Source organism: Cucurbita maxima, unplaced genomic scaffold, assembly GCF_002738345.1.
Source record: "Cucurbita maxima cultivar Rimu unplaced genomic scaffold, Cmax_1.0 Cma_Scf00001, whole genome shotgun sequence".
Lineage (NCBI taxonomy): Eukaryota > Viridiplantae > Streptophyta > Magnoliopsida > Cucurbitales > Cucurbitaceae > Cucurbita > Cucurbita maxima.
This window is the reverse complement of record NW_019272017.1, coordinates 3,889,715-3,908,955: the sequence shown is the minus strand read 5'-3', so window position 1 is coordinate 3,908,955 and position 19,241 is coordinate 3,889,715. Positions and strand designations below refer to the sequence as shown.

The following is a 19,241-nucleotide window of genomic DNA, read 5'->3' as shown; positions in this document are numbered from 1 at the left end:
TTTATAATTTTTAAATATTAAAATAATTTGTATTTGGAAGTTTCATTTGTCAATTTATGTGAAATCTTTTTTTTTTCCAAGCGCCAACGAAAATAAGCAAATTTCAAAGCTACGGAAAATATCAAACATTATTTCATTTAATGGCAATCATCAGCGAAGTTTCACAATTTATGGATTTTCAAAATAGATTAAAATAAAGTCATAAAATAATAAATCATTTTTCTTGTAAATAAACTATAACCAATATAAGATGTATTAGCATAAAATAAAATAAAAAATTAGTAAGTTAATAGAGGTAAAAACTGATTAAATGCGTATTAAATACTAAACACGACCGGAGAGGGAGAAATATGTATATTATATGTGTTTGGTTGAAAGGATTAAACCGCGTGGCAGTGCCACATAAAGAAAACAGAACAATTTTGCACAGCCAAAAAAAAAGATGAAGTAAAAAAACGACACGTAGCAAAATAGTGACCGTAGGATGAGGATGGGAAATTGGTAGATGATGGATGATCTCCAGTTGCAGAGAGATCCCGGAAACTGTAACACAAAGTGGCATAGAAAGAGAGAATAAGAGAGAGAAAAGGTAATCAATCATGTCTGCGACTGCAACATAATCAGAGGATAGAGAAAGGGAAAGGGCTCAGAGAAGGCAGAGAAGAAAAACAGCAACAGCAACAAGAAGAAGAAGAAGAAGCAGCAGCAGCAGCGTATGAGTGGATATGGGACTTTAGTGGTGTATTTAAGTTAGCACTTCGCCCCTAAACAAAGCCCATGGCGGCGTTGCAGACTTCACTTCAGTTTTAGACAGAGAGAGAAAAATACCCTTTAGTGTATTAGAGAGACAGAGACAGAGACAGAGAGATTTCAGAATCTGATTCCCAATTCGACCTCTTTTCGACCTCTTTTCTACCTCCCCCCCCCCTTTCTTTTCTCTTGTAGTACGAAGAATTTGATTAAGAATTTCGAGAATTTGAGAAGGTAAGGAGAAAAAGTTGGAAAGGAATTGATTGATACATACCCTTTTTACAACTCTGGCTTTCGATCGCCCTTGAGAGGTTGTTTCTGATATGGATTTTAATTCCAAATCAGGAATAGTATCTCCGGTGGAAATATGGCCGGTTTTTTCCCACTAGGCGGCGGAAGAGAACCCAATTATCACCTTCCCACTACCACCACCACGGACGGATTATTTTGGTACAGAAATTATGAGAGCCTTGGAATATGGCAGCAACAGCAGGTGCAGCAGCAAGCGGGAGAAGGGTTTGTTTACTCGGGCGATGAATCGCCTCCAAGATCGTCGTTGGTGATGCTGAGATCCGGCAGAAACGGGGGAGGGCAAGTAATAAGCTGCCAAGACTGTGGAAATCAAGCCAAAAAGGATTGCCTTCACATGCGATGTAGAACTTGCTGTAAAAGTCGTGGCTTTGACTGTGAAACCCACGTCAAAAGTACTTGGGTTCCGGCCTCCAAACGCCGTGAGCGACACCTCCGCAGCGACGCCACTAATCTCAAACGACCTCGAGACAACACCGCCGCTTCCTCAGGTACAATCAAATTAATTCTTGCTCTTTTCATTTTTATTTTTATTTTTATATATTATATTTTTTTAGATTTCTTGTGAGGGAGGGCTTTGTTTTGGAAGTTTTTCCAAATTCCAGCAAGACCCACATCGATTTTGGTCATGATTGACAGAATCAATCTCTCTCTTTCTCTAAAATGGTCTCTCTCTTTTTTTTTTTTTTTTTTTTTTTTTTTTTTTTTTTTTTTTTTTTTTTTTTTTTTTTTTTTTTTTAATTTTGGTTTTAGGGTTAGAAATGGGGAATTTTCCGATGGAAGTGAGCTCAACGGCGGTGTTTCGGTGCGTGCGGATGACAACGTTGGACGAAACCAACGACCAATTTGCTTACCAAACAGCCGTCAACATCGGAGGCCATACCTTCAAGGGCATTCTTTACGACCACGGCCCTGAACAACAACAACAACCACCACCACCACCCAACTCCGCCTCCCCCGACGGTGGTGCCCTCCTCATCACCGCCCCCACCACCACCATGGAATTGCCGCCCATCAGCGCCGCATTGCTCGATCCTCCTCCGCCGTACCCAGCTCCTCTGAACACCTACGTCGCCGCCGGTACGCAATTTTTTCTTCCCCCAACGTCTTAATGTTGTAGCGAATTTTAAGAGATCGAAGAGAAATAGCTGAAATTGAGAAGGGGGAATGAAGGAAGTATATAATTTTTTATGATAAATTTATAAGCTTGTAATTTTTCAAGAGTTCGCATTAATATGCCGCCATTGTTGGAACTTCGATGCAACCTTTTCCTTTTTTTTTTTCTTTCTTCTCGGTTTCGTATTTCGTAATTCTCAATCTCTCAAACCCTTTTATTTTTAATTAATTATATGATTTCAATCTATTTTGATTGATTATTTAATGTTTTATACCTATGTTTTAAATGAAATTTTGAATTTTAAAATTTAAATTACAAGTTTCATAGTACAGAGATCATTAAAACGAGGAAATTATTCTATGTTTTTTTTATATAAAAATAATGTGAACAGCATGTCAATCAATCACAATTAATGTATTTAGTGAATGAAAAATGTGAAATGCTGTTGCTAGACAACTATGAATGTGACAATTTCATTTTTTTTACCAAAAAGAAAAAGGAAATTAATAGCTGTTATTTCAATAATTCAAAAATTTTATTCACCCTCTCTCTCTCTCTTTCCCTCCCATGCTATCACTTTCATACACATCGTCACCTTAGTCTCAGTCATTTCTAGGGTGTATCTCGTGTTAAATATGCATATGTCGCTATTATGTACTTAGAACATGCATCACTTTCATACAATCAAATATTATTTTCATGAATTCTCTTGTATTTATAAACATCATCCTCACTTATTTTCATTTTCATCACATAACATATATGCCATTATATTCAATCAATCGTATATTTCGAAAAACACATAACCTACCCCTAAGACTCTCTAGCAATACTAGATTTTCGACCATGAAATCAATTTTCTTTTCGTAGATCACAATTTTAAATTAAACCCAATATTTAGGACAGAGTTTACCCAAACTCCATTAACAATGTAAACTCTTAAAGAACAAAGGAAAAGTTTTTAAGAACAAAAAGTTTTGACCTTCAAAATGTAAAAGTCTTTCTTGATCATTTTACATTTTTTTTCATTAACCGGTTAAGTATTAAAATACCAAGTAAATCCACTATTTGAATTGAGATATGCGGTCGCATGCAACCATGACTTATGCTAACATGACAATAGTAAGACATGCCTATCTTTATTTTTCTTTAGGATGTGTATCACTTTCACACCTAACTACAAAGAGCGCGGAGTTGCAACATATTTAAGGTGGTTTGCAACAAAGGAGCTAAGGCTCGGGGATGGATTTAAAAGATGTAACGACCCTACTTCTAGCATAAGACTAGTGGAAGGATTTAAAAGAAAAAAAAAACGTAATTTTCTTTTTTTCTTAAACTATAAAATTCTTGGTCAAACCTTGAATCAACTATTTTTAAGCCCAATTTTTTTAAAACAGAAGCTGTATGAGTACAATTAACTTAATTGACCAAAACATCTCAAACGAGGATTGAGCCCAAAATTCAAAAGAACAATAATCTAAAAATTAATCTCATTTTATTATTTTGACGGTAGAATTTAAATAATCGATTAATTTCTGAAGAAGTAAAATGATAGACAAATGAATATAGTCCACCCAAAATGAATCACTAAGAACCTACTTTAGCAAACCAATAAAAAATATGGAAAAATATAGAAATAAATTACAAAATGAGATGAACGAACAAGCTTTAATTCATCTATAAAGTTTTATATTTATTCTAACTTAATTCCTACAATTATAAATGTTTTATGTCATTTTTTTTAAACACAAAATCGAAAAACTAAAACGAAAAAAAAATTGAAGGTATGAAATAGAGTAGCAAAAAAGAATGATGCAGGGAAGTGAATAAAGACGAACCTGCATTGACATTGGAACGACATGGAGGGTAAGACTTGAGTTGATGAAGAGATCAAAACAACCGGTGCTTGACGGTAACAGAAATCTGTGACAGCACCGGCGCCGGCGCCGGCGGATTGGGAAATGAAAGGAGATGAATCAGAGTGAGATCGATGAGGAAGGTGGAGAATTTGGAAGGGTTTTGTTTAAAATCCCAAATTTAGCACTCAGATTCTTGCATTGCATCATTAGCAATCATGAGCTTGTTCCTATGTTTTTTCTTTCACTCCTCTTAAATTGGTGAAGTTTTTTTAAAAAATAAAATAAATTTAATCTCTTAGTTAACGGGTTTTTAATAATATATATAAATAAGGGAGTTAAAAAGATTTTTGAAAGAGGATTTTAATATAAATCATCTTTAAAAAAAGTCAACTTTAAAGATAAAGTGTCTCGAGCGATTCTCCATCAATTTGATTAGATTTTGGTGTTCGTTGAATTCGCATCTACAATTAAAAGATATGAAGCCGTTTGTATTATTTTAAATCAAATCAAGGATGTTGGTATATTGATTTTTAAAATTTAATTTGCAAAACAAAATTAAAAGAAAAAAACGAAAAAGAGAAGTTACCCATGAAGAAAATAAAATTATAATTAAAAAAAAAAAAAATACACATGTGAGAAAACCCTAAAAAGTTGGAAAAGATGGTATGGGAGTGATGGAAAAAGGAGTAGCTTCTAGGCATCACGTGAAAGCAAAATGGAAGAAAAGAAGAAGAAGAGAAATAGGGGATTAGGGCATTAGGGCATTAGGGCATTAGGGCATTAGGGCATTAGGGTGGTGGCAGCACCAGTGGACTTTAATAATTAATAATCTCATGCCATAACACAATATAGGGTATAGCATTTTCAGCACCTTCATAATTATTAACCACCCGGGTCGACCTAAATATATTCAACTGTTTTGTGTTGGAAGAACAGAAGAAGAGAAAATTATGTTGGGCTAAGCTTGTATTTTGACATAAATAATGGTGAAACAACATAGTTTGTTGAGATTTTTATTCTGAGTTCATGAATTATTGACCATATTGGGATTGGAACATTTTGAAATTGGTAAACCTACAAGTCTAAGGACTGTAAATTCTCATAGATTATGATGAAAAGCATTACAAAGTCTTGTGTTGTGTTCATCATCATTACAACACACAAACACACAAGTATTTTAATCTAAATGCTTCATTTCCTCAAAACCCATTGTTAAGTTTGGGAATCCAAGTGAGTTGACAGCACTGCCAATTCACTCCTCATGTAATAATTCAACCCAAACCCTCCAAAATGGATAGCTTTTGGGTATACAGTTTGAGGCAAGAAATGGTAGGACTTCTTGGGGGGAGGAGAAGCACTATTGTTTGGGGGCCAACTCTTTGCAGCTCTCCCATTATGCCGTCTGGCAATGCCCCTTCAAACTTAACATAAACCAACCATTCAACAGATTTCACTGTTTTGGTCAGACCCCATTTTCAAGCAATAATTATACATTCTTACACTTTGCATTATTGCATTGTATTGTACCAGAGATGCCTCAAAGTGCAATTCAATGTGTCTGTGGCAGGGCAACTTTCAGATTCAGGGTAATTCTTCAAATTGAGCGAAAATGGCTTTTATTTTCAAAATAAAATATATTTTTGACACCTATTTTTGTGAGAACATGGGTAAATGTCCTTTATGCCCCCTAAAGCGGATAAACTATGAGCCTCTCTCGTTTCCGCCCAATTCTTTTTGTTTCTCGTCAATCCGATCCAGTCTGAAATTTCTCCCATTTCTGAGTTTTTCAATTCTAAAATCTTCAAAATCTTTCAAGTTTGGGCTTGTGGGCGGCGGAAGAGTCGTCGCCGGCAGTGGGTACGTCTCGGTGAAGGAAGCTGGGAGGAGAGGCCGGAGAGGTAGGAAGAGGTAAAGCGACAGAATTAAAATTTCTCCGCTACTGGTGCAAACCGATGAATTTGATCGGTCATCGGTAGCTCGTTCACACGATCTTTCTTCATCAAAATTGTTCCGCTAGGTAACTTCTCTGAAAATCTGTTTTGTTCTTCAATTTCCTGCAGTAGCTTGCTTGTTTTACCAGTTTGATTTTGCTGGATGTTTGGGAGTTGAACAGCCTAGCTGAGATTATAAAGATTTTAGGGGATTAGCTGAGATTATGAAATTGGGATTGTTAAGGTTAGGTTAATTCTTAGTTGAACCTCTGTCAAATTGAGGGTTTTCATTTCACTTCAGGAAGCATCTTATAACTCTGGAAATGGGATCAAGTAATGACCCTGAGAATCAAATGATGATAGAAGGAAATGTTGTTCAGGAAATGAAAATTGATCCGGAGAGTGCTCGGTTTCCATGTTGCATTGTGTGGACACCTCTTCCTGTTATTTCGTGGCTCATTCCTTTCATTGGTCACATTGGTATTGGCAGAGAGGATGGAGTGATCTTGGACTTTGCAGACCCCAATTTTGTTTGCGTGGACAACTTCACATTTGGAGCAGTCGCACGCTATCTTCAAATCAACACAGACAAGGTAACTTTCGATGGGAACCTCTTTCCCTTTTGAAGTTCTTTCGCTCACACGACTGATTTGATTGTCATCGGCTTCCAGTGCTGCATCTCAACTCATAGAAGTGAGGATGAATTCAGGGAAGTTGATAATGGTAGAGAAATATCAACATGGGATGATGCACTGCGGAGGAGCACTCAAGAATTCCAACACCGACCCTACAATCTCTTAACTTGCAATTGTCATTCCTTTGTTGCTAACAATCTGAACAGACTTGGGTTTGTCACAGGTGGATGGAATGTGGTAAACCTTGCAGCTCTGATGTTTCTCAAGGGTCGGTGGGTCAGTAAAGGAGCTGTCATCCGGACGTTCTTACCATTTGGTGTGGTATTCAGTATAGGAGTTGCAATGGGGGGTACTACATTTCTAACTTTCTTGGCATTCTTCACTTTCTTCCTGGTTGGTTGGTTCGTTCTTGGTACTTATGTCTTCAAAAATTTGGTTCAGTTGTAATGTTTCTACAGTATTTACAAATAATAATTGGACTCTGTGATTTTGATTCATTTTTCACAAAAGTTCTAAAGTGTTCTAAAGTGTTTGAGAGATATTTTCACACCATTATAAAGAATGTTTTGTTTGATTATCTTATGGAAGATTCGATCTCCTTTTGTGTATAGCTTTGGATAGACGAATGTTTGGGTTCTTTCTTCCACTAACACAATTTTCTTTCTTTCGAATTTTAGGAAATAAAGCTGGAAAATTAAATGACCATAATTATTAGGAATATATATATTTTTAAATAAAATGTATCCCCGTCAATCAAGCTTGGAATATGCCAATCCCAAATTGGAAGTGCCCACAGAGTTTTGTAATGTTAAATTACAAAATTTCATCTTAAATGATTAAATTAAATTAAAATGATTGTTTTATGAACATTTTTTGAACACATAAACATAGTATTTCAATATTGCTGGATAAGTGATGTCGAATAAATATCTCTTACGTGTAGAAGTTGAGAATTTGAAAAGATGGAGGGCCAAAATGAAAATATAGGATTTTTTTTTCTTTTTTTTTTTTTTATTTTCTAATTTAGAAGGGTGGTAATTTTAAAAGGAAAAAAGGAAGATATTTTTTAAAAAAAAAAGGAAAAAAGAAAAAAGAAAAAAAAAAAAAAAAGGAGGGGGGTGGAGTAAATGGGAATGGAATAGGGTGTCGAGGAAGAGTGGGGAGTGGCGTTATAAGGCGTGGCCGGTCCACTTTGGCCCTTTCGTCAACATCATCGTCACATTTCGCATTAACTCTTTTCCTCCCTTTCTCTCTGCCATTGCGGAGCCAAACCCAAGCATGACCAGCTCCTCCGACTCCGCTCGTAAGGTTGTCCCTTTTCTTCTTCCTCATAATCATCTTTATCCTCATCGCCATCGCCATCGCCATCGCCGTGTTTCATTCATCAATTTACTCTCATCTGATTCTGCTCCCCTAACTCTTCCTTTCGTATCTGATTTGATTCCTTTTCCAGGCTCTGAGTAAGATTGCTTGCAATCGGCTTCAGAAGGAACTGGTCGAGTGGCAGGTTAACCCTCCCGCTGGTTTTAAACACAAGGTTACCGATAATCTCCAGAGGTATTGCTTCTTCCCCTTTTCTCGTAGGGTTTTCTTTAATTCGTAATTTCTGTTTATTTGCCTTCTGCGTCATTGTTAGCGCTCTGGAAAGTAAGAAAAAGGCTGGAATTTGATGTAATAGCGTCGAATTGGTGTTGTTGGGTGCCTTGGGGCTTAGTTTAGGTTTGAGTGTGTCGTGCTCTCCCTATTTCGACAGTGGAGGTTCTTAATTTTTCTTTTCTAACCGAAGTGAGGTTTTCTTGTTTCTGTTCTTTGTCTGTAGTGTGTTCTGAAAGCAAATTTACTTTCTGCTTTTAGTAGGAATTTGACGTTCATTTTCTGGATTTTTTTATTTTTATTTTTTTTGTTGGAAGATGGGTGATTGAAGTCAACGGAGCTCCGGGAACTCTCTATGCAAATGAAACCTACCAGCTTCAGGTGGACTTCCCTGAGCATTACCCAATGGAAGCCCCACAGGTGTATAAACATAATCATTGAATTCTGAGATCATTTCTTCCATAATCCTGTGTAGTGTCTAAATTTATTGATTGTTGTGTGTTTGATTTTGTATACCGGTTTCATAACAGGTTATATTTCTGCATCCAGCCCCTCTTCATCCTCATATCTATAGCAATGGTCACATTTGTCTAGGTTGGTATATGGATAATTTTCTATTGCTTGTTCTTGTTGGATATTCTTTTCTTTGTGTGTATAGATTTCTTTGTGGTTATATCGTTTGCTTCACCATTTCACTCTATTTATGAGATTGCAATTATGCAGGAATATAAAGTTTATATTCTATTTCTTTCTTCACTCTATTGTTTTTGGTTAGATTTTTCTTTTCCATCTACCCTGTTTGAGCCTAATGCGGTCTATAAGGAGTTTTGTTTTTAGTATTTGTGTCAGGGGTCACACTTCAAATGGATGTACAATAATAGTAATGGTGTTTAATTGAATTCGACCCAAGAAGATATCTCAATTGGGGACATTAATAAATTTTTTACCATTCAGTGGCACGTTGCGTGTAAGCTTATCAGTGGTTCATCATGGAGAACCTGAATGATTTAGTGTTACAGAAAGGTTTTGATATATATCCTGTCCTATTAGGACAACGTGTTGCTTACATCTATTATGTTTAAAACTTTTCAATTACACAAAATAGAAGTATAAACTAGTCTTGCAATGAAAAATAAAAGAAAAAGGAGAGGAAGTGCTGCTTGATATTGGATTCCGTTCTTTTTGTTAATAGCTAGTGTGTATGGATGAAAAGATCCTATATGCTGAAAAGTTATTGCAGGATGAGTGTTTATCATGGTATTTACTAGGTGTTCATTGGTCGGGTTTGTTTTGAGATCTTTCAACCATTTGGTTATATGTCTATATATGTAATGAATAAGAACAGAACCATACTGCTCAACACTAAAATCCAAAACAATACCAATTCATCCATCAATATGTTTCTTTGTATCATTCGTAACTTCTTTCAATTGTTTGGGAAACTTTTGTTCCCCCCNCCCGAATGTTATGTTTGCTGATTGAAATGAAATATAAATACCATAAAGTTCATCAAATCTGCAAAATGAATAAAACTAATTTCTATTACATGTTAGATTGTAATTGTTTTATAACCTAAGTCTTTAAAACTTGACTTTAGACTTTACCGGGCATCATTTATCATGTAATATTTAAAATTATTAAGGTGTAAATATTCGTTTATTTTAGCAATCTAAGTTTTATTAATCTGTTTCGTTTGGTTTGCTTTAGACAGAAATTTATCAAGCTGAACCAAACTATCATTGTTGGTTTTGTTTGGTCTGAACAAAAGGAAAGGAATCTCAAACCAAGCCAATTTAGTTTGGATCATTGGTTTGGTCTTGAACACCTCTATCATTTGCAATGGATGTAGTTTGAAGGTGAAGTTGGAAATATGCTTTCTGCAACTTGCTAGTTGCTCAGATGCACATTACCTGCGAGATTGAGATGATGTGTTTTCTAATAATTTAATATGTTGGTGTTAAAGTTTCGTCTTGCCTTTTCCTCTCGAACATGTTTCTAACTATCGATACTGTTTGTTGCTCGTGCTTGTTTGAGTTTTGAATTCTATCCTAGTCGTGTATATCTATTGTATGGCTTTATTTATGGTCTATTATTGGCTGTCTGAGTCCTTAGTTATCACCTTCATACCAACACTGACCATTGTTATTTCCCTTCACTCTGAAACCGTGTAGATATTTTATATGATTCATGGTCGCCTGCAATGACTGTAAGTTCTATCTGTATCAGCATTCTCTCCATGTTGTCGAGCTCGACGGCAAAGGTCTGTTACACTTCATGCCACTTTGATTCTATTGTATAATTAATATGTTTTTCATGGAGGTGCTGGAGATAGTAACGAAATTGTTTAAGATAACTTGTAAGGACGTGTTATGTGTACTAACTTCAACCAGAATCCTTCTCTGATAGTCTAATGTTTTCTATTGCAGCAACGCCCTGACGATAACGACCGTTATGTAAAGAATTGTAGGAATGGAAGATCCCCGAAAGAGACGAGGTGGTGGTTCCATGACGATAAGGTGTAACAACGTAAGATCTTCCATTGTTATGCCTGTGGCTTCCCTTGTTTGTAAGGTGAAAGAAGTAGAAAGTGATTATGGAAAAAGAAAACCAAGTAAAGTGGTAAGGCCTGGCATTTGTAAAGGAAGATCAATTTATGTTTCTTACTAATGTCTAAAGAACAACTTCTCAAGTCCTTTCTTGGGGGTGGGTTATCCTTCCTGGATGAGAACCTCTTCTTAACAAATTTATAAATCATCAGTAATGCCTCCTTCCTCCTTCCTTTTACATCACTCTGTGTCTTTATCTAGTTTCAGTGAATATTATGATTTTTTTTGTAAATAAATCTTCATTGGTCGTAAATTCCAAATACTTAACACCCTATAATTAATAATACTTAACAAGTTCTTTTAATGAAGTAATACTTACCTCCTAATCCATTTTTATTAGCATGATTGCAAGTAAAGTACTTTTGTTGAAACCGTTTATGTTAAAACCAAGCTTCTAAACACCGACTGAGTTCTTATAAGAGTGTGAAAACTTCTCTTTAGTAGACATGTTTTAAAATCGAGAGGTTGACGATTGTACGTAACGGGTCAAAGCGGACAATATTTATTAGTTTTACACATAGCTCAATAGAAAGATATTTGTATAATACTATCGAATTTATTAAAAAATGGCTGGTCGAAGGGCTCAGATGTGGGCTCAGGTGCAAGGAACACAGAACAATGTTGAAAACCATAACACAAACATTACAGGAATTTGACAAAGAAAACATTACAAGAATTTGACAAAGAAAAACTAAATGAGAACACACTTCAGATGCAATACATTAAAAAAAAAAAATCTTGATCGTCCTAATTCTTGTTTACTCTCCTGCAGTTCTTTCTGATCTCTCCCCTTGAACCTGTGAGAGGAGAAATGTTCCCCATCTTAACCATGGACTTAGCAAATTGCTCAAAAAAGAGCTCTGAATTCTCTGCATATGTCCTCACCAACTCCGCTGATTGTTGGTTCTTTGTCAAGAGGACTTGATCTGAGTTTAGCAAACCCTTTCCAGCCAAAAGGTTCTTGAAGTAATAGTTGTCAAATTTGGTCGGGCTGACAAAGTCCAAGAAAAAGAGGTTCTGATCACCCCCTGATCTTGGGCATCGTCTGCGCAATTCAGCAGCGTACGATGGATCGAGTGAAGGGTCAGGCTCAGCATTGCCAGATTGGTTGTAAAGCCGTTGCCTGAAGCTAGTGCATCGAGAGTTTCCAATAGTGTGGCTTCCTGTATTCATTTATTAACAAAGTCGATAAATTATGATATATTCAAGCTGGGGCTGGCTCGTAAGAGACAAGGGAGGGAAGTTTTACCTGAAAGAGCAACAAGATCAACAATATCAAGGCCCTGTCTCATGAATCTTGTGAGAATGGTTTGGAATGTGTTGTTTGGAGCTGGGATGTGATTGTTAGACCCACTTAGACTTGCTCCTCTCGAGTCCCTCCTTCCTAGCGGGACTTCCCAACTGGGCCCTCCTGTCTTTATCACACAGACTCTCAGCTTAAAACAAAACAAATACGACTGACTACTCGTGCAAAAGTTAGAAGCCTTACTATGACGGTGGAGTCTCTTGAAGCAATGGCCAAAATATCAGCGCAAGAAACAGTTTGTGGACACTCTTTTTCTAAGGCAGATTTGATCTCATCAATCACTTCAAATCCTCTAGCAGAGTTCCTATTTGGATTGGACCTTTTTTCGCTAGCAATTTTCCCACTGCTATCTAACAACAGTGAAGCATCACAGCCCTGAAAATTATTTGATGTTAATGACAAACATAATGCATCAAAATTGTGTTTTTTTAAAAAAAAAAAAAAAAAAAAGAGATGGGTAGTAGATAGTTTGAATAACCTTGACGAAACAATCATGGAAATGAAGCCTAATCAATGAAGCAGCAATCCGAGGTTCCTTAGCAAAAGCCTTAGCCACAATGGACTTCACAATGTCTTGAGCCATTGGACAAGAATGGTCATAGAATTGAGGGTACAAATAACCGCCATAACCATAACCATCGCCGCCGCCGCCAGGTCTGTGAGAGAAACAAACCGAAGACAGAGCAAGAAGAACAAAAACAAAGACAAAGCTTGTTGACGGAGCCATAATGTGTGTCAAGAACTTGTAGAAAACACCTCGACAAGGAAACTTACAAGCTTGCTGCAATTAAGATTGGGAGTGTCAATTTATAGAGAGGGACTGTTCGTGGAATAGTCTTCTCTAAAGGGAACTAATAATCAAAGGAAGCCAAAAAGTTGGATTTGGTGGCTAACTATTAAAGCTTAACGTAACAAATAAATAAACAAATAAAGAAAGAAAGGGGTTTGGAGTTGGTAATTTTGTATGGACGAGTCCTTGCTAGGCCTTATACTCCACCGGTCATTGTAGTTGGGAAGCTCTAGCAACTCACCTGTTCTAATTATTTGATACCTTACCTTCTTGGTCAAATAAGAATTTCTTAGAATTGAACTTGTAATTAAGCTAAATTTTTAAATTGTTTATATTTGGACGGATTAGTTGAATACAAGGGTGGGTGGGAAGATGGTATTAAACCAAGGTTCAAAGTTGAAAGAGATGGCATTTTGAATAGTGATTTATTTAACTAAACCAAAAGGAATTTGGAGGAAAGCAGTTGAATGTGCCCCCCACCCCCACTTTTTGGTGTCTTCCCTTCAATTTCCAACTATTATTAGTACAATCATCTAAACCCATTTGGGGTTATCTTCCTTTGCACCCCATCAATCCATTTTTTTCATTCTAATTTAACCTTAAACAGGCAATTATTATAATCTTACGTATTTTCTTCTTTCATGCATAAATTTACCTTTTGAAAAACTTTGGCATCTTTTTCGCTGTATGCACTCGAGTTACTTTGGTAAAATTATGTACGATAAATATATGAGAACCAAACAAATTTATGGTGCTCGTTACTTAGGTTGGATCGAGTTCTATGCCTCTAGAGTTATATTGTTATGTAATGAATGATAAGTTGGGTTTATCGACAACGTTATTACATACAATTGGATCGTTAAAAGTTTATAATATAAACTTAGGTCCTCTTGGATTAGTGAGAGGTCAAATTTGAAGTCTGGAAATGAATTGTTGAGGGGATTAGAGGTGATCCTCCCAAACTCTTTGTTGGAGGGTGAAAGTTGAAACCAAGACTTGCGCACGCCAGCTGTAATAAACTATGAAAAGTATTGAACACCACACCCACACTTTTTTTTTTTTTTTTTTTTCTCAAAGACTTTTGGGAAAGTCTTCAAAAAAAAAACAAACCGACACTATCCCTATGTAATGTCCGGGATTTGAAATTTAGATTTGACACCTGATGTCTCCAACATTCTTTTTACATTTTATCTCCACATACCAACTCGAGTTGTTTTCGCATGCTTTGAAAATTTCTAAACCGGTCACCCAAAATGTAATTACTTCAAGTAAAATAAACTTGATTATGTAGTTTCTGTGATTGAGTTACGGGATTGCTCTAATTCGGATGTGGTTTTGATTAATTCATGTATTCTTTCTTTACTCCAGTGTCACACCTTGAAAGATTCATTTCAAAGTAAGTCGTCTAAGACACTTGTCTTACAATGCTCACCCTCATGCGACACACGTATGCGCTACAAGGTAGCTCACTTGGCTACAGGGCTCATGCCTCTCCCAAGATACATTTTGAGGCATGTTTTGTATGGAAGAAATATACATGATTTTGGTGAATGGTCATACAATCTCGTGGAGCGTTCATTTGGTGTCCGATCAACACCAAACTTGACGAGCATTCATGTTTCATACATGCATAACTCGAGAACCACTCCTTCCAAAACCCCAACTTTTGAGCACCCTCCTTGACCCTTTATCAAGTCTATCTTTGTCCCTTATTTTGACATAATTGCCTCTATCTTCCTTATGCCTCACCTTAGTTTCAATGCACATCTTTTTAGTGGGTTGGATAATGCACAATACTTCTCGTTATGCATTATGCCACTGGGCTGTCATTGTGTGAGGGTCACAATCTATTCTCTACTATGATTATGATATCCTCCCCCACTTAAACTTGTGATCGCCGTGCATGATTTTCGCGAAAACACAATAATTTTATGGAGGGGGACTGTTGACGCTTAGAGAGAGACATTATTCCAATTTGTGAGTGCATTGGAGGTCACCAATGACCAAATCATGAACCCCAATACACGAAGCAACCCGTTTATGGGCATTTAGGGTTAGAATATGAAATTTTATCCCTCTCTCTCTCTAAAACGAAACTAAAATATTCAGAAAGGGTGGCAATGGTTGGGAAAAAGACAGCAAGAGGAGCACTCCAATGGGTACAAAAGCTGAAGAAAAAGGATGACACATTAAAGTGAGGCCACATAATTGGTCCTTCCTCTCTAAAATCCCTGCAATCTGATGCCCAACTACATTAGGATTCCCACTTTCTTTCGTTCCTTTTCCATTTTTTCTACCTACAAACTTGAGCAATGTTTTGTTTTGAGTGATCTTACCAACATTATTTTAATCATAAACACTTTCATTCATAGTGTTTAATGACACAAATCTTGTTTTTTCTTATTTAAATAAAAGACCATTAAATGAATGAGTTGAGTGAGATTCTTCGTTTATGAGAAACAACCCCTTTGAAGCATCCAAGTTTTTTCCCGATCAAACCACCACCGCCGCCGCCGCGAGATGTTTTCAACAAAAGAGATGCCATCGCCACAGTCGTTATTCTCAGCCTACGCCTCCATGGCTGGATCCCTAATGCTATTCCGTTCAATGGCGAACGATCTCATCCCAGCCCCTGTCCGCTCATACATTGGCGCCGGAATACGCCGCTTCTTCAACTCCCACTCCTCTTCTCTGTTCACCCTCATCATCGAAGACACCAACGGAATGTCCCCAAACCAAATCTTCGACGCCGCCGAGACCTACCTCTCCACTAAAATCACCTCCGACACTGCGCGCCTCCGCATCACCAAAACCCCAAGAGATAAACACCCAGCTCTCCGCCTCGAAGCGGGCGAGAAATTAACCGATTCCTTCGAAGGAATCTCCCTCTTATGGACCTTCAATTCCCATGGTCAAGACAAAAACCTCCAGGCCCCCAAGGACATCACCACTCTGTCTCCACTAAAAACAGAGCACCACTACTTCGAGCTGAAATTCGACAAAACCCACCGACGCAAAATCATCAATTCCTACATCCCCTTCATGCTCGAGCGCGCACTGGCCTTGAAAAACGAAGAGAGAGCTCTGAAAATGTACACGATAAACAGCTCCGGGTGCTTCAGCGGGAAATGGGAGTCGGTGAATTTGGAGCATCCGGCGACGTTCGAGACGGTGGCGATGGAGGCGGAGGCGAAGAGGAAGGTGATTGAGGATTTGGAGAGGTTTTTGAAGAGGAAGGAGTTTTATAAGAGAGTTGGGAGGGCGTGGAAGAGAGGGTATTTGTTGCACGGACCGCCGGGGACTGGAAAATCAAGCTTGGTGGCGGCCATGGCTAATTACTTGAAGTTTGATATTTATGATCTGCAATTGGCGAATGTTCATCAGGATTCGGATTTGCGGAAGCTGCTTTTGACCACAGGGAATCGGTCTATTTTGGTCATTGAGGACATTGATTGTACCGTTGAGCTGCCGGATCGCCGGCCTGGTGATTGGTCCAGGAATCCTTCTGAAATTCAGGTCACTCTGCTCTCAATTTCTTTTCAGTTTTTCACAAACTAATTTTAACAAAAATAAATAAACTTAAATTTGTGAAATGTAGAATTAGAAAGTTTGTAGTAATTTAAGTTTTAATTTGGAGTTAATCAAATCTAATATAAGTAAAATTCTTACTCAATGCCATTAGTTAAACTCTGAAGTCACTTTTATAAACACTTTTTAAAGGTCAAGTCTCCACCGTCCTTTTCAGCGTGCCAAACTTTCACATGTTTATTTTAAATACAAAGTGCTCTCGAAAGCGTAATTAGAGAAGGCTTAGTGGAGGATAATTTTGATTAATTAGACCATCATGATCCAATTTGTTATTTATATGATCCAAAATCACATGTAATTAATAGAAAAATGAGGGAGGCGTGGGGATATTGTAAGTAAAGCAAATCTTGTTTGTGCAGCTCACATTGTCAGGTCTGTTGAACTTCATAGACGGGCTATGGTCCAGCTGTGGTGACGAGAGGATCATAATCTTCACGACCAACCACAAGGACCGGCTGGACTCGGCGCTTCTCCGGCCAGGGCGAATGGACATGCACATCCACATGTCCTACTGCACCATCCATGGCTTCAAGCTTCTGGCCGCCAACTACCTGCAAATCCACACCACCCACCGCCTCTTCCCGGAGATCGAAACCCTTCTCGATGCCGCCGAGGTGACGCCGGCAGAGATCGCGGAGGAGCTGATGAAGAGCGAGGACGCTGAGGTGTCCCTTCAGTGCGTGGTTAAGCTGCTGAAGAGGAAGAAGCTGGAAGAGGAAGAGAATGGTAATGGCGAAGAAGAAGAAGAAGAAGAAGAAAAAGGTAAGTTGAGAGCGGCGAAGAGATTGAAAGTTCAGCCGAAGAAGAAGGTGGCGGGAATGGTTACGAGAAGGAAGTTTCTGAGACGCTGAAATTAATTTCTACAACACTTTGAAAATAAAACTCTTGATGGATTCGAGAAGAAACAACCTTATTTTATTTCCGTTCAAATTGTTTGGATGTTTTTTCCTTTTCCAATTTAATACTTATTGTTTAATAATTTTTAATTAACCATTTTGTTGTAAGTGAATTTATGATCATTAGCTAATTTTTAACTTAGACTAAAACGTTTAAAGTTTGAATATATCACCTTACATTTAAAATCATATTTTTAATCTTTGAAAATAAGATGAGATGAGGTTTGTAAACTCTGTTTTCAAAGAAGTTTAATAAACTCCTATTTAAAAAAAAATCAATCAAATCATAAATCAATTCTAATTAAGTTAACTTTTACCATCTAAGCAGTGAAAGATATACAAACACAGTTTAATCTATATTTTAAATATGAGTACTATTGTGTTAAAATAAAAAATACTCCTAAAATATTAATAATAAAATGTATTTTTTAATTTTTTTTAGGTGAACTGCCATACCCAAAGAATTTAAGTCGGTTGAAAAAATTAGTACTCAAGCCAAAATCTGTTTGAAATCAATATTAAGTATTTTCCAATCAAGCCCATTCGACGAGGATCTTAAGGTGTGGTGTGTTCTTCTACCAACCAACAGACCAACGAGAAGATGGCTATCAATAAGATTAAAAATGTGTTTGAGAATCGCTTCAAAGCTTTGAGAACGCTTAGGGAGATGAAGCTTTTGAGGCACATAAGACATGAGAACATGATTGCTTTGAAGGATGTGATGATGTCCACGCATAAAAATAGCTTTAAGGATGTGTATTTGATTTACGAGCTCATGAACACGGATCTTGATCAGATTATCAGATCGTCTCAGCCCCTTTCAAATAATCATTGGAAGTGTTTGATGTATCAGGTATGGATTCTGTATTCGATCTCTTTGTTTTGTTTGAAAATGTTTTAGTTTTTCGTTATAACGTGCGCTTGTAAGGAAAAGAGAGGACGTGTGAATATGGTGTAAGAATTCGATGTCATGAAATTTTTGTACATGAATTTGATGTGCTACAACTCTCAGTTCTGATTCTAACGTTACTATGTATTATAGTTGCTTTCCGGCTTGCAGTATCTTCATTCAACCAACATTCTTCATTGGGACTTAAAGCCCGAGAACCTCCTCGTCAATGCTAATTGTGATATGAAGATTTGTGATTTCGGGTTAGCACGGACGAGCAAAGGCCAGGACCAAGTCATGACCGATTACGTTGTTACTCGCTGGTATCGTGCACCAGAGCTTCTCCTACCCTGTGACAGCTATGGGACTTCCATTGATGTGTGGTATGTGGGTGCATCTTTGCTGAGATTTTGGGTCGTTCCCTGGGACGAATTGCCTCAACCAACTAGAGTTAATCATCGAAGTTCTCGGTAGTCCAAAGGAAGCAGATATCAAGTTCATTGATAACCTAAAGTCCATACAGTTTATCAAAGCTATGCCTTTCTCAAAAGGGGTACAATTTTCAGATCAATATCCACAAGTTGATCAATTTTCAGAAGATGCTTGTGTTTGACCCGAGGAAGAGAATTACCGTTAATGAAGCACTTCAACATCCATACATGTCTGAGTTATACGACACAGAATTCAATTCTACAAATGAGGTTCCCTTCAGTCTCGACATCGACGAATCACTTGATGAGCATGAGATCAGATAAATGATATTAACTGAGATGCTCTATTATCATCCTGAAGCTGGTCCAACGTAGACATATAATTATGTTAGATATAATTATGAATTATGTTGGAAGAAATACTATCTAAATATAATTTCATACATTTGACATGCGGTAATCTAATGTACTAATTCATCAGTATAGTTTTGAGGACTTTCATTAATATTAAATTGATGGTAACACAGCTACAACATTTATT

General features: G+C 37.2%; 5 protein-coding genes and 1 pseudogene across 7 annotated transcripts; 5 read left to right on the top strand and 1 right to left on the bottom strand.

The window, feature by feature from the left end:
* The first annotated feature begins 378 nt into the window (after nucleotides 1–378).
* LOC111481193 (protein SHI RELATED SEQUENCE 1-like) lies at nucleotides 379–2,364 on the top strand. 2 transcript variants are annotated; one of them, XM_023126570.1, is made up of 3 exons: nucleotides 379–984; nucleotides 1,096–1,550; nucleotides 1,813–2,364. In XM_023126570.1, the coding sequence occupies exons 2-3, from the start codon at nucleotides 1,118–1,120 to the stop codon at nucleotides 2,169–2,171; spliced, it is 792 nt and encodes a 263-aa protein (XP_022982338.1). In that variant the 5' UTR covers nucleotides 379–984; nucleotides 1,096–1,117; the 3' UTR covers nucleotides 2,172–2,364. The 2 variants fall into 2 exon arrangements, with proteins under 2 accessions (XP_022982338.1, XP_022982329.1); XM_023126561.1 differs by having other exon boundaries at nucleotides 381–1,550; nucleotides 1,813–2,362.
* Nucleotides 2,365–5,758: 3,394 nt separating this feature from the next.
* Nucleotides 5,759–7,110, top strand: LOC111481385 (protein RTE1-HOMOLOG-like). Of its 2 annotated transcripts, none has more exons than XM_023126780.1 (3): nucleotides 5,759–6,048; nucleotides 6,268–6,559; nucleotides 6,638–7,110. In XM_023126780.1, exons 2-3 carry the CDS (start codon nucleotides 6,290–6,292, stop codon nucleotides 7,046–7,048), a joined length of 681 nt encoding a protein of 226 aa, XP_022982548.1. In that variant the 5' UTR covers nucleotides 5,759–6,048; nucleotides 6,268–6,289; the 3' UTR covers nucleotides 7,049–7,110. The 2 variants fall into 2 exon arrangements, with proteins under 2 accessions (XP_022982548.1, XP_022982540.1); XM_023126772.1 differs by having other exon boundaries at nucleotides 5,759–6,052.
* Nucleotides 7,111–7,744: 634 nt separating this feature from the next.
* On the top strand, nucleotides 7,745–10,978 carry LOC111481748 (probable ubiquitin-conjugating enzyme E2 16). The gene is made up of 6 exons (XM_023127336.1): nucleotides 7,745–7,909; nucleotides 8,055–8,158; nucleotides 8,512–8,614; nucleotides 8,725–8,788; nucleotides 10,366–10,454; nucleotides 10,621–10,978. The coding sequence occupies exons 1-6, from the start codon at nucleotides 7,880–7,882 to the stop codon at nucleotides 10,714–10,716; spliced, it is 486 nt and encodes a 161-aa protein (XP_022983104.1). The 5' UTR covers nucleotides 7,745–7,879; the 3' UTR covers nucleotides 10,717–10,978.
* A 514-nt stretch (nucleotides 10,979–11,492) lies between these two features.
* On the bottom strand, nucleotides 11,493–12,902 carry LOC111480828 (peroxidase 72-like). Its single transcript, XM_023126020.1, has 4 exons — nucleotides 12,585–12,902; nucleotides 12,290–12,481; nucleotides 12,050–12,215; nucleotides 11,493–11,963 (listed from the first exon to the last, which is right to left on the bottom strand). The coding sequence occupies exons 1-4, from the start codon at nucleotides 12,831–12,833 to the stop codon at nucleotides 11,548–11,550; spliced, it is 1,023 nt and encodes a 340-aa protein (XP_022981788.1). The 5' UTR covers nucleotides 12,834–12,902; the 3' UTR covers nucleotides 11,493–11,547.
* A 2,167-nt stretch (nucleotides 12,903–15,069) lies between these two features.
* Nucleotides 15,070–17,428, top strand: LOC111479789 (AAA-ATPase At5g17760-like). The gene is made up of 2 exons (XM_023124650.1): nucleotides 15,070–16,412; nucleotides 16,844–17,428. Exons 1-2 carry the CDS (start codon nucleotides 15,417–15,419, stop codon nucleotides 17,333–17,335), a joined length of 1,488 nt encoding a protein of 495 aa, XP_022980418.1. The 5' UTR covers nucleotides 15,070–15,416; the 3' UTR covers nucleotides 17,336–17,428.
* A 169-nt stretch (nucleotides 17,429–17,597) lies between these two features.
* LOC111486538 lies at nucleotides 17,598–19,075 on the top strand (annotated as a pseudogene).
* Nucleotides 19,076–19,241: the final 166 nt, after the last annotated feature.

Bases quoted from the DNA above. Each gene is read 5' to 3' on its own strand.
- LOC111481193 (XM_023126570.1), top strand. From the start codon at position 1,118: ATGGCCGGTTTTTTCCCACTAGGCGGCGGAAGAGAACCCAATTATCAC. The intron at 1,551-1,812 runs GTACAATCAAAT...TTTTGGTTTTAG, and splicing joins CAACACCGCCGCTTCCTCAG to GGTTAGAAATGGGGAATTTT.
- LOC111481385 (XM_023126780.1), top strand. From the start codon at position 6,290: ATGGGATCAAGTAATGACCCTGAGAATCAAATGATGATAGAAGGAAAT. The intron at 6,560-6,637 runs GTAACTTTCGAT...ATCGGCTTCCAG, and splicing joins TTCAAATCAACACAGACAAG to TGCTGCATCTCAACTCATAG.
- LOC111481748 (XM_023127336.1), top strand. From the start codon at position 7,880: ATGACCAGCTCCTCCGACTCCGCTCGTAAG. The intron at 7,910-8,054 runs GTTGTCCCTTTT...TTCCTTTTCCAG, and splicing joins CCTCCGACTCCGCTCGTAAG to GCTCTGAGTAAGATTGCTTG. The intron at 8,615-8,724 runs GTGTATAAACAT...GTTTCATAACAG, and splicing joins ACCCAATGGAAGCCCCACAG to GTTATATTTCTGCATCCAGC.
- LOC111480828 (XM_023126020.1), bottom strand. From the start codon at position 12,833: ATGGCTCCGTCAACAAGCTTTGTCTTTGTTTTTGTTCTTCTTGCTCTG. The intron at 12,216-12,289 runs GTAAGGCTTCTA...TGTGTGATAAAG, and splicing joins CAAGAGACTCCACCGTCATA to ACAGGAGGGCCCAGTTGGGA. The intron at 11,964-12,049 runs GTAAAACTTCCC...AAATGAATACAG, and splicing joins TGATCTTGTTGCTCTTTCAG to GAAGCCACACTATTGGAAAC.
- LOC111479789 (XM_023124650.1), top strand. From the start codon at position 15,417: ATGTTTTCAACAAAAGAGATGCCATCGCCACAGTCGTTATTCTCAGCC. The intron at 16,413-16,843 runs GTCACTCTGCTC...TTGTTTGTGCAG, and splicing joins GGAATCCTTCTGAAATTCAG to CTCACATTGTCAGGTCTGTT.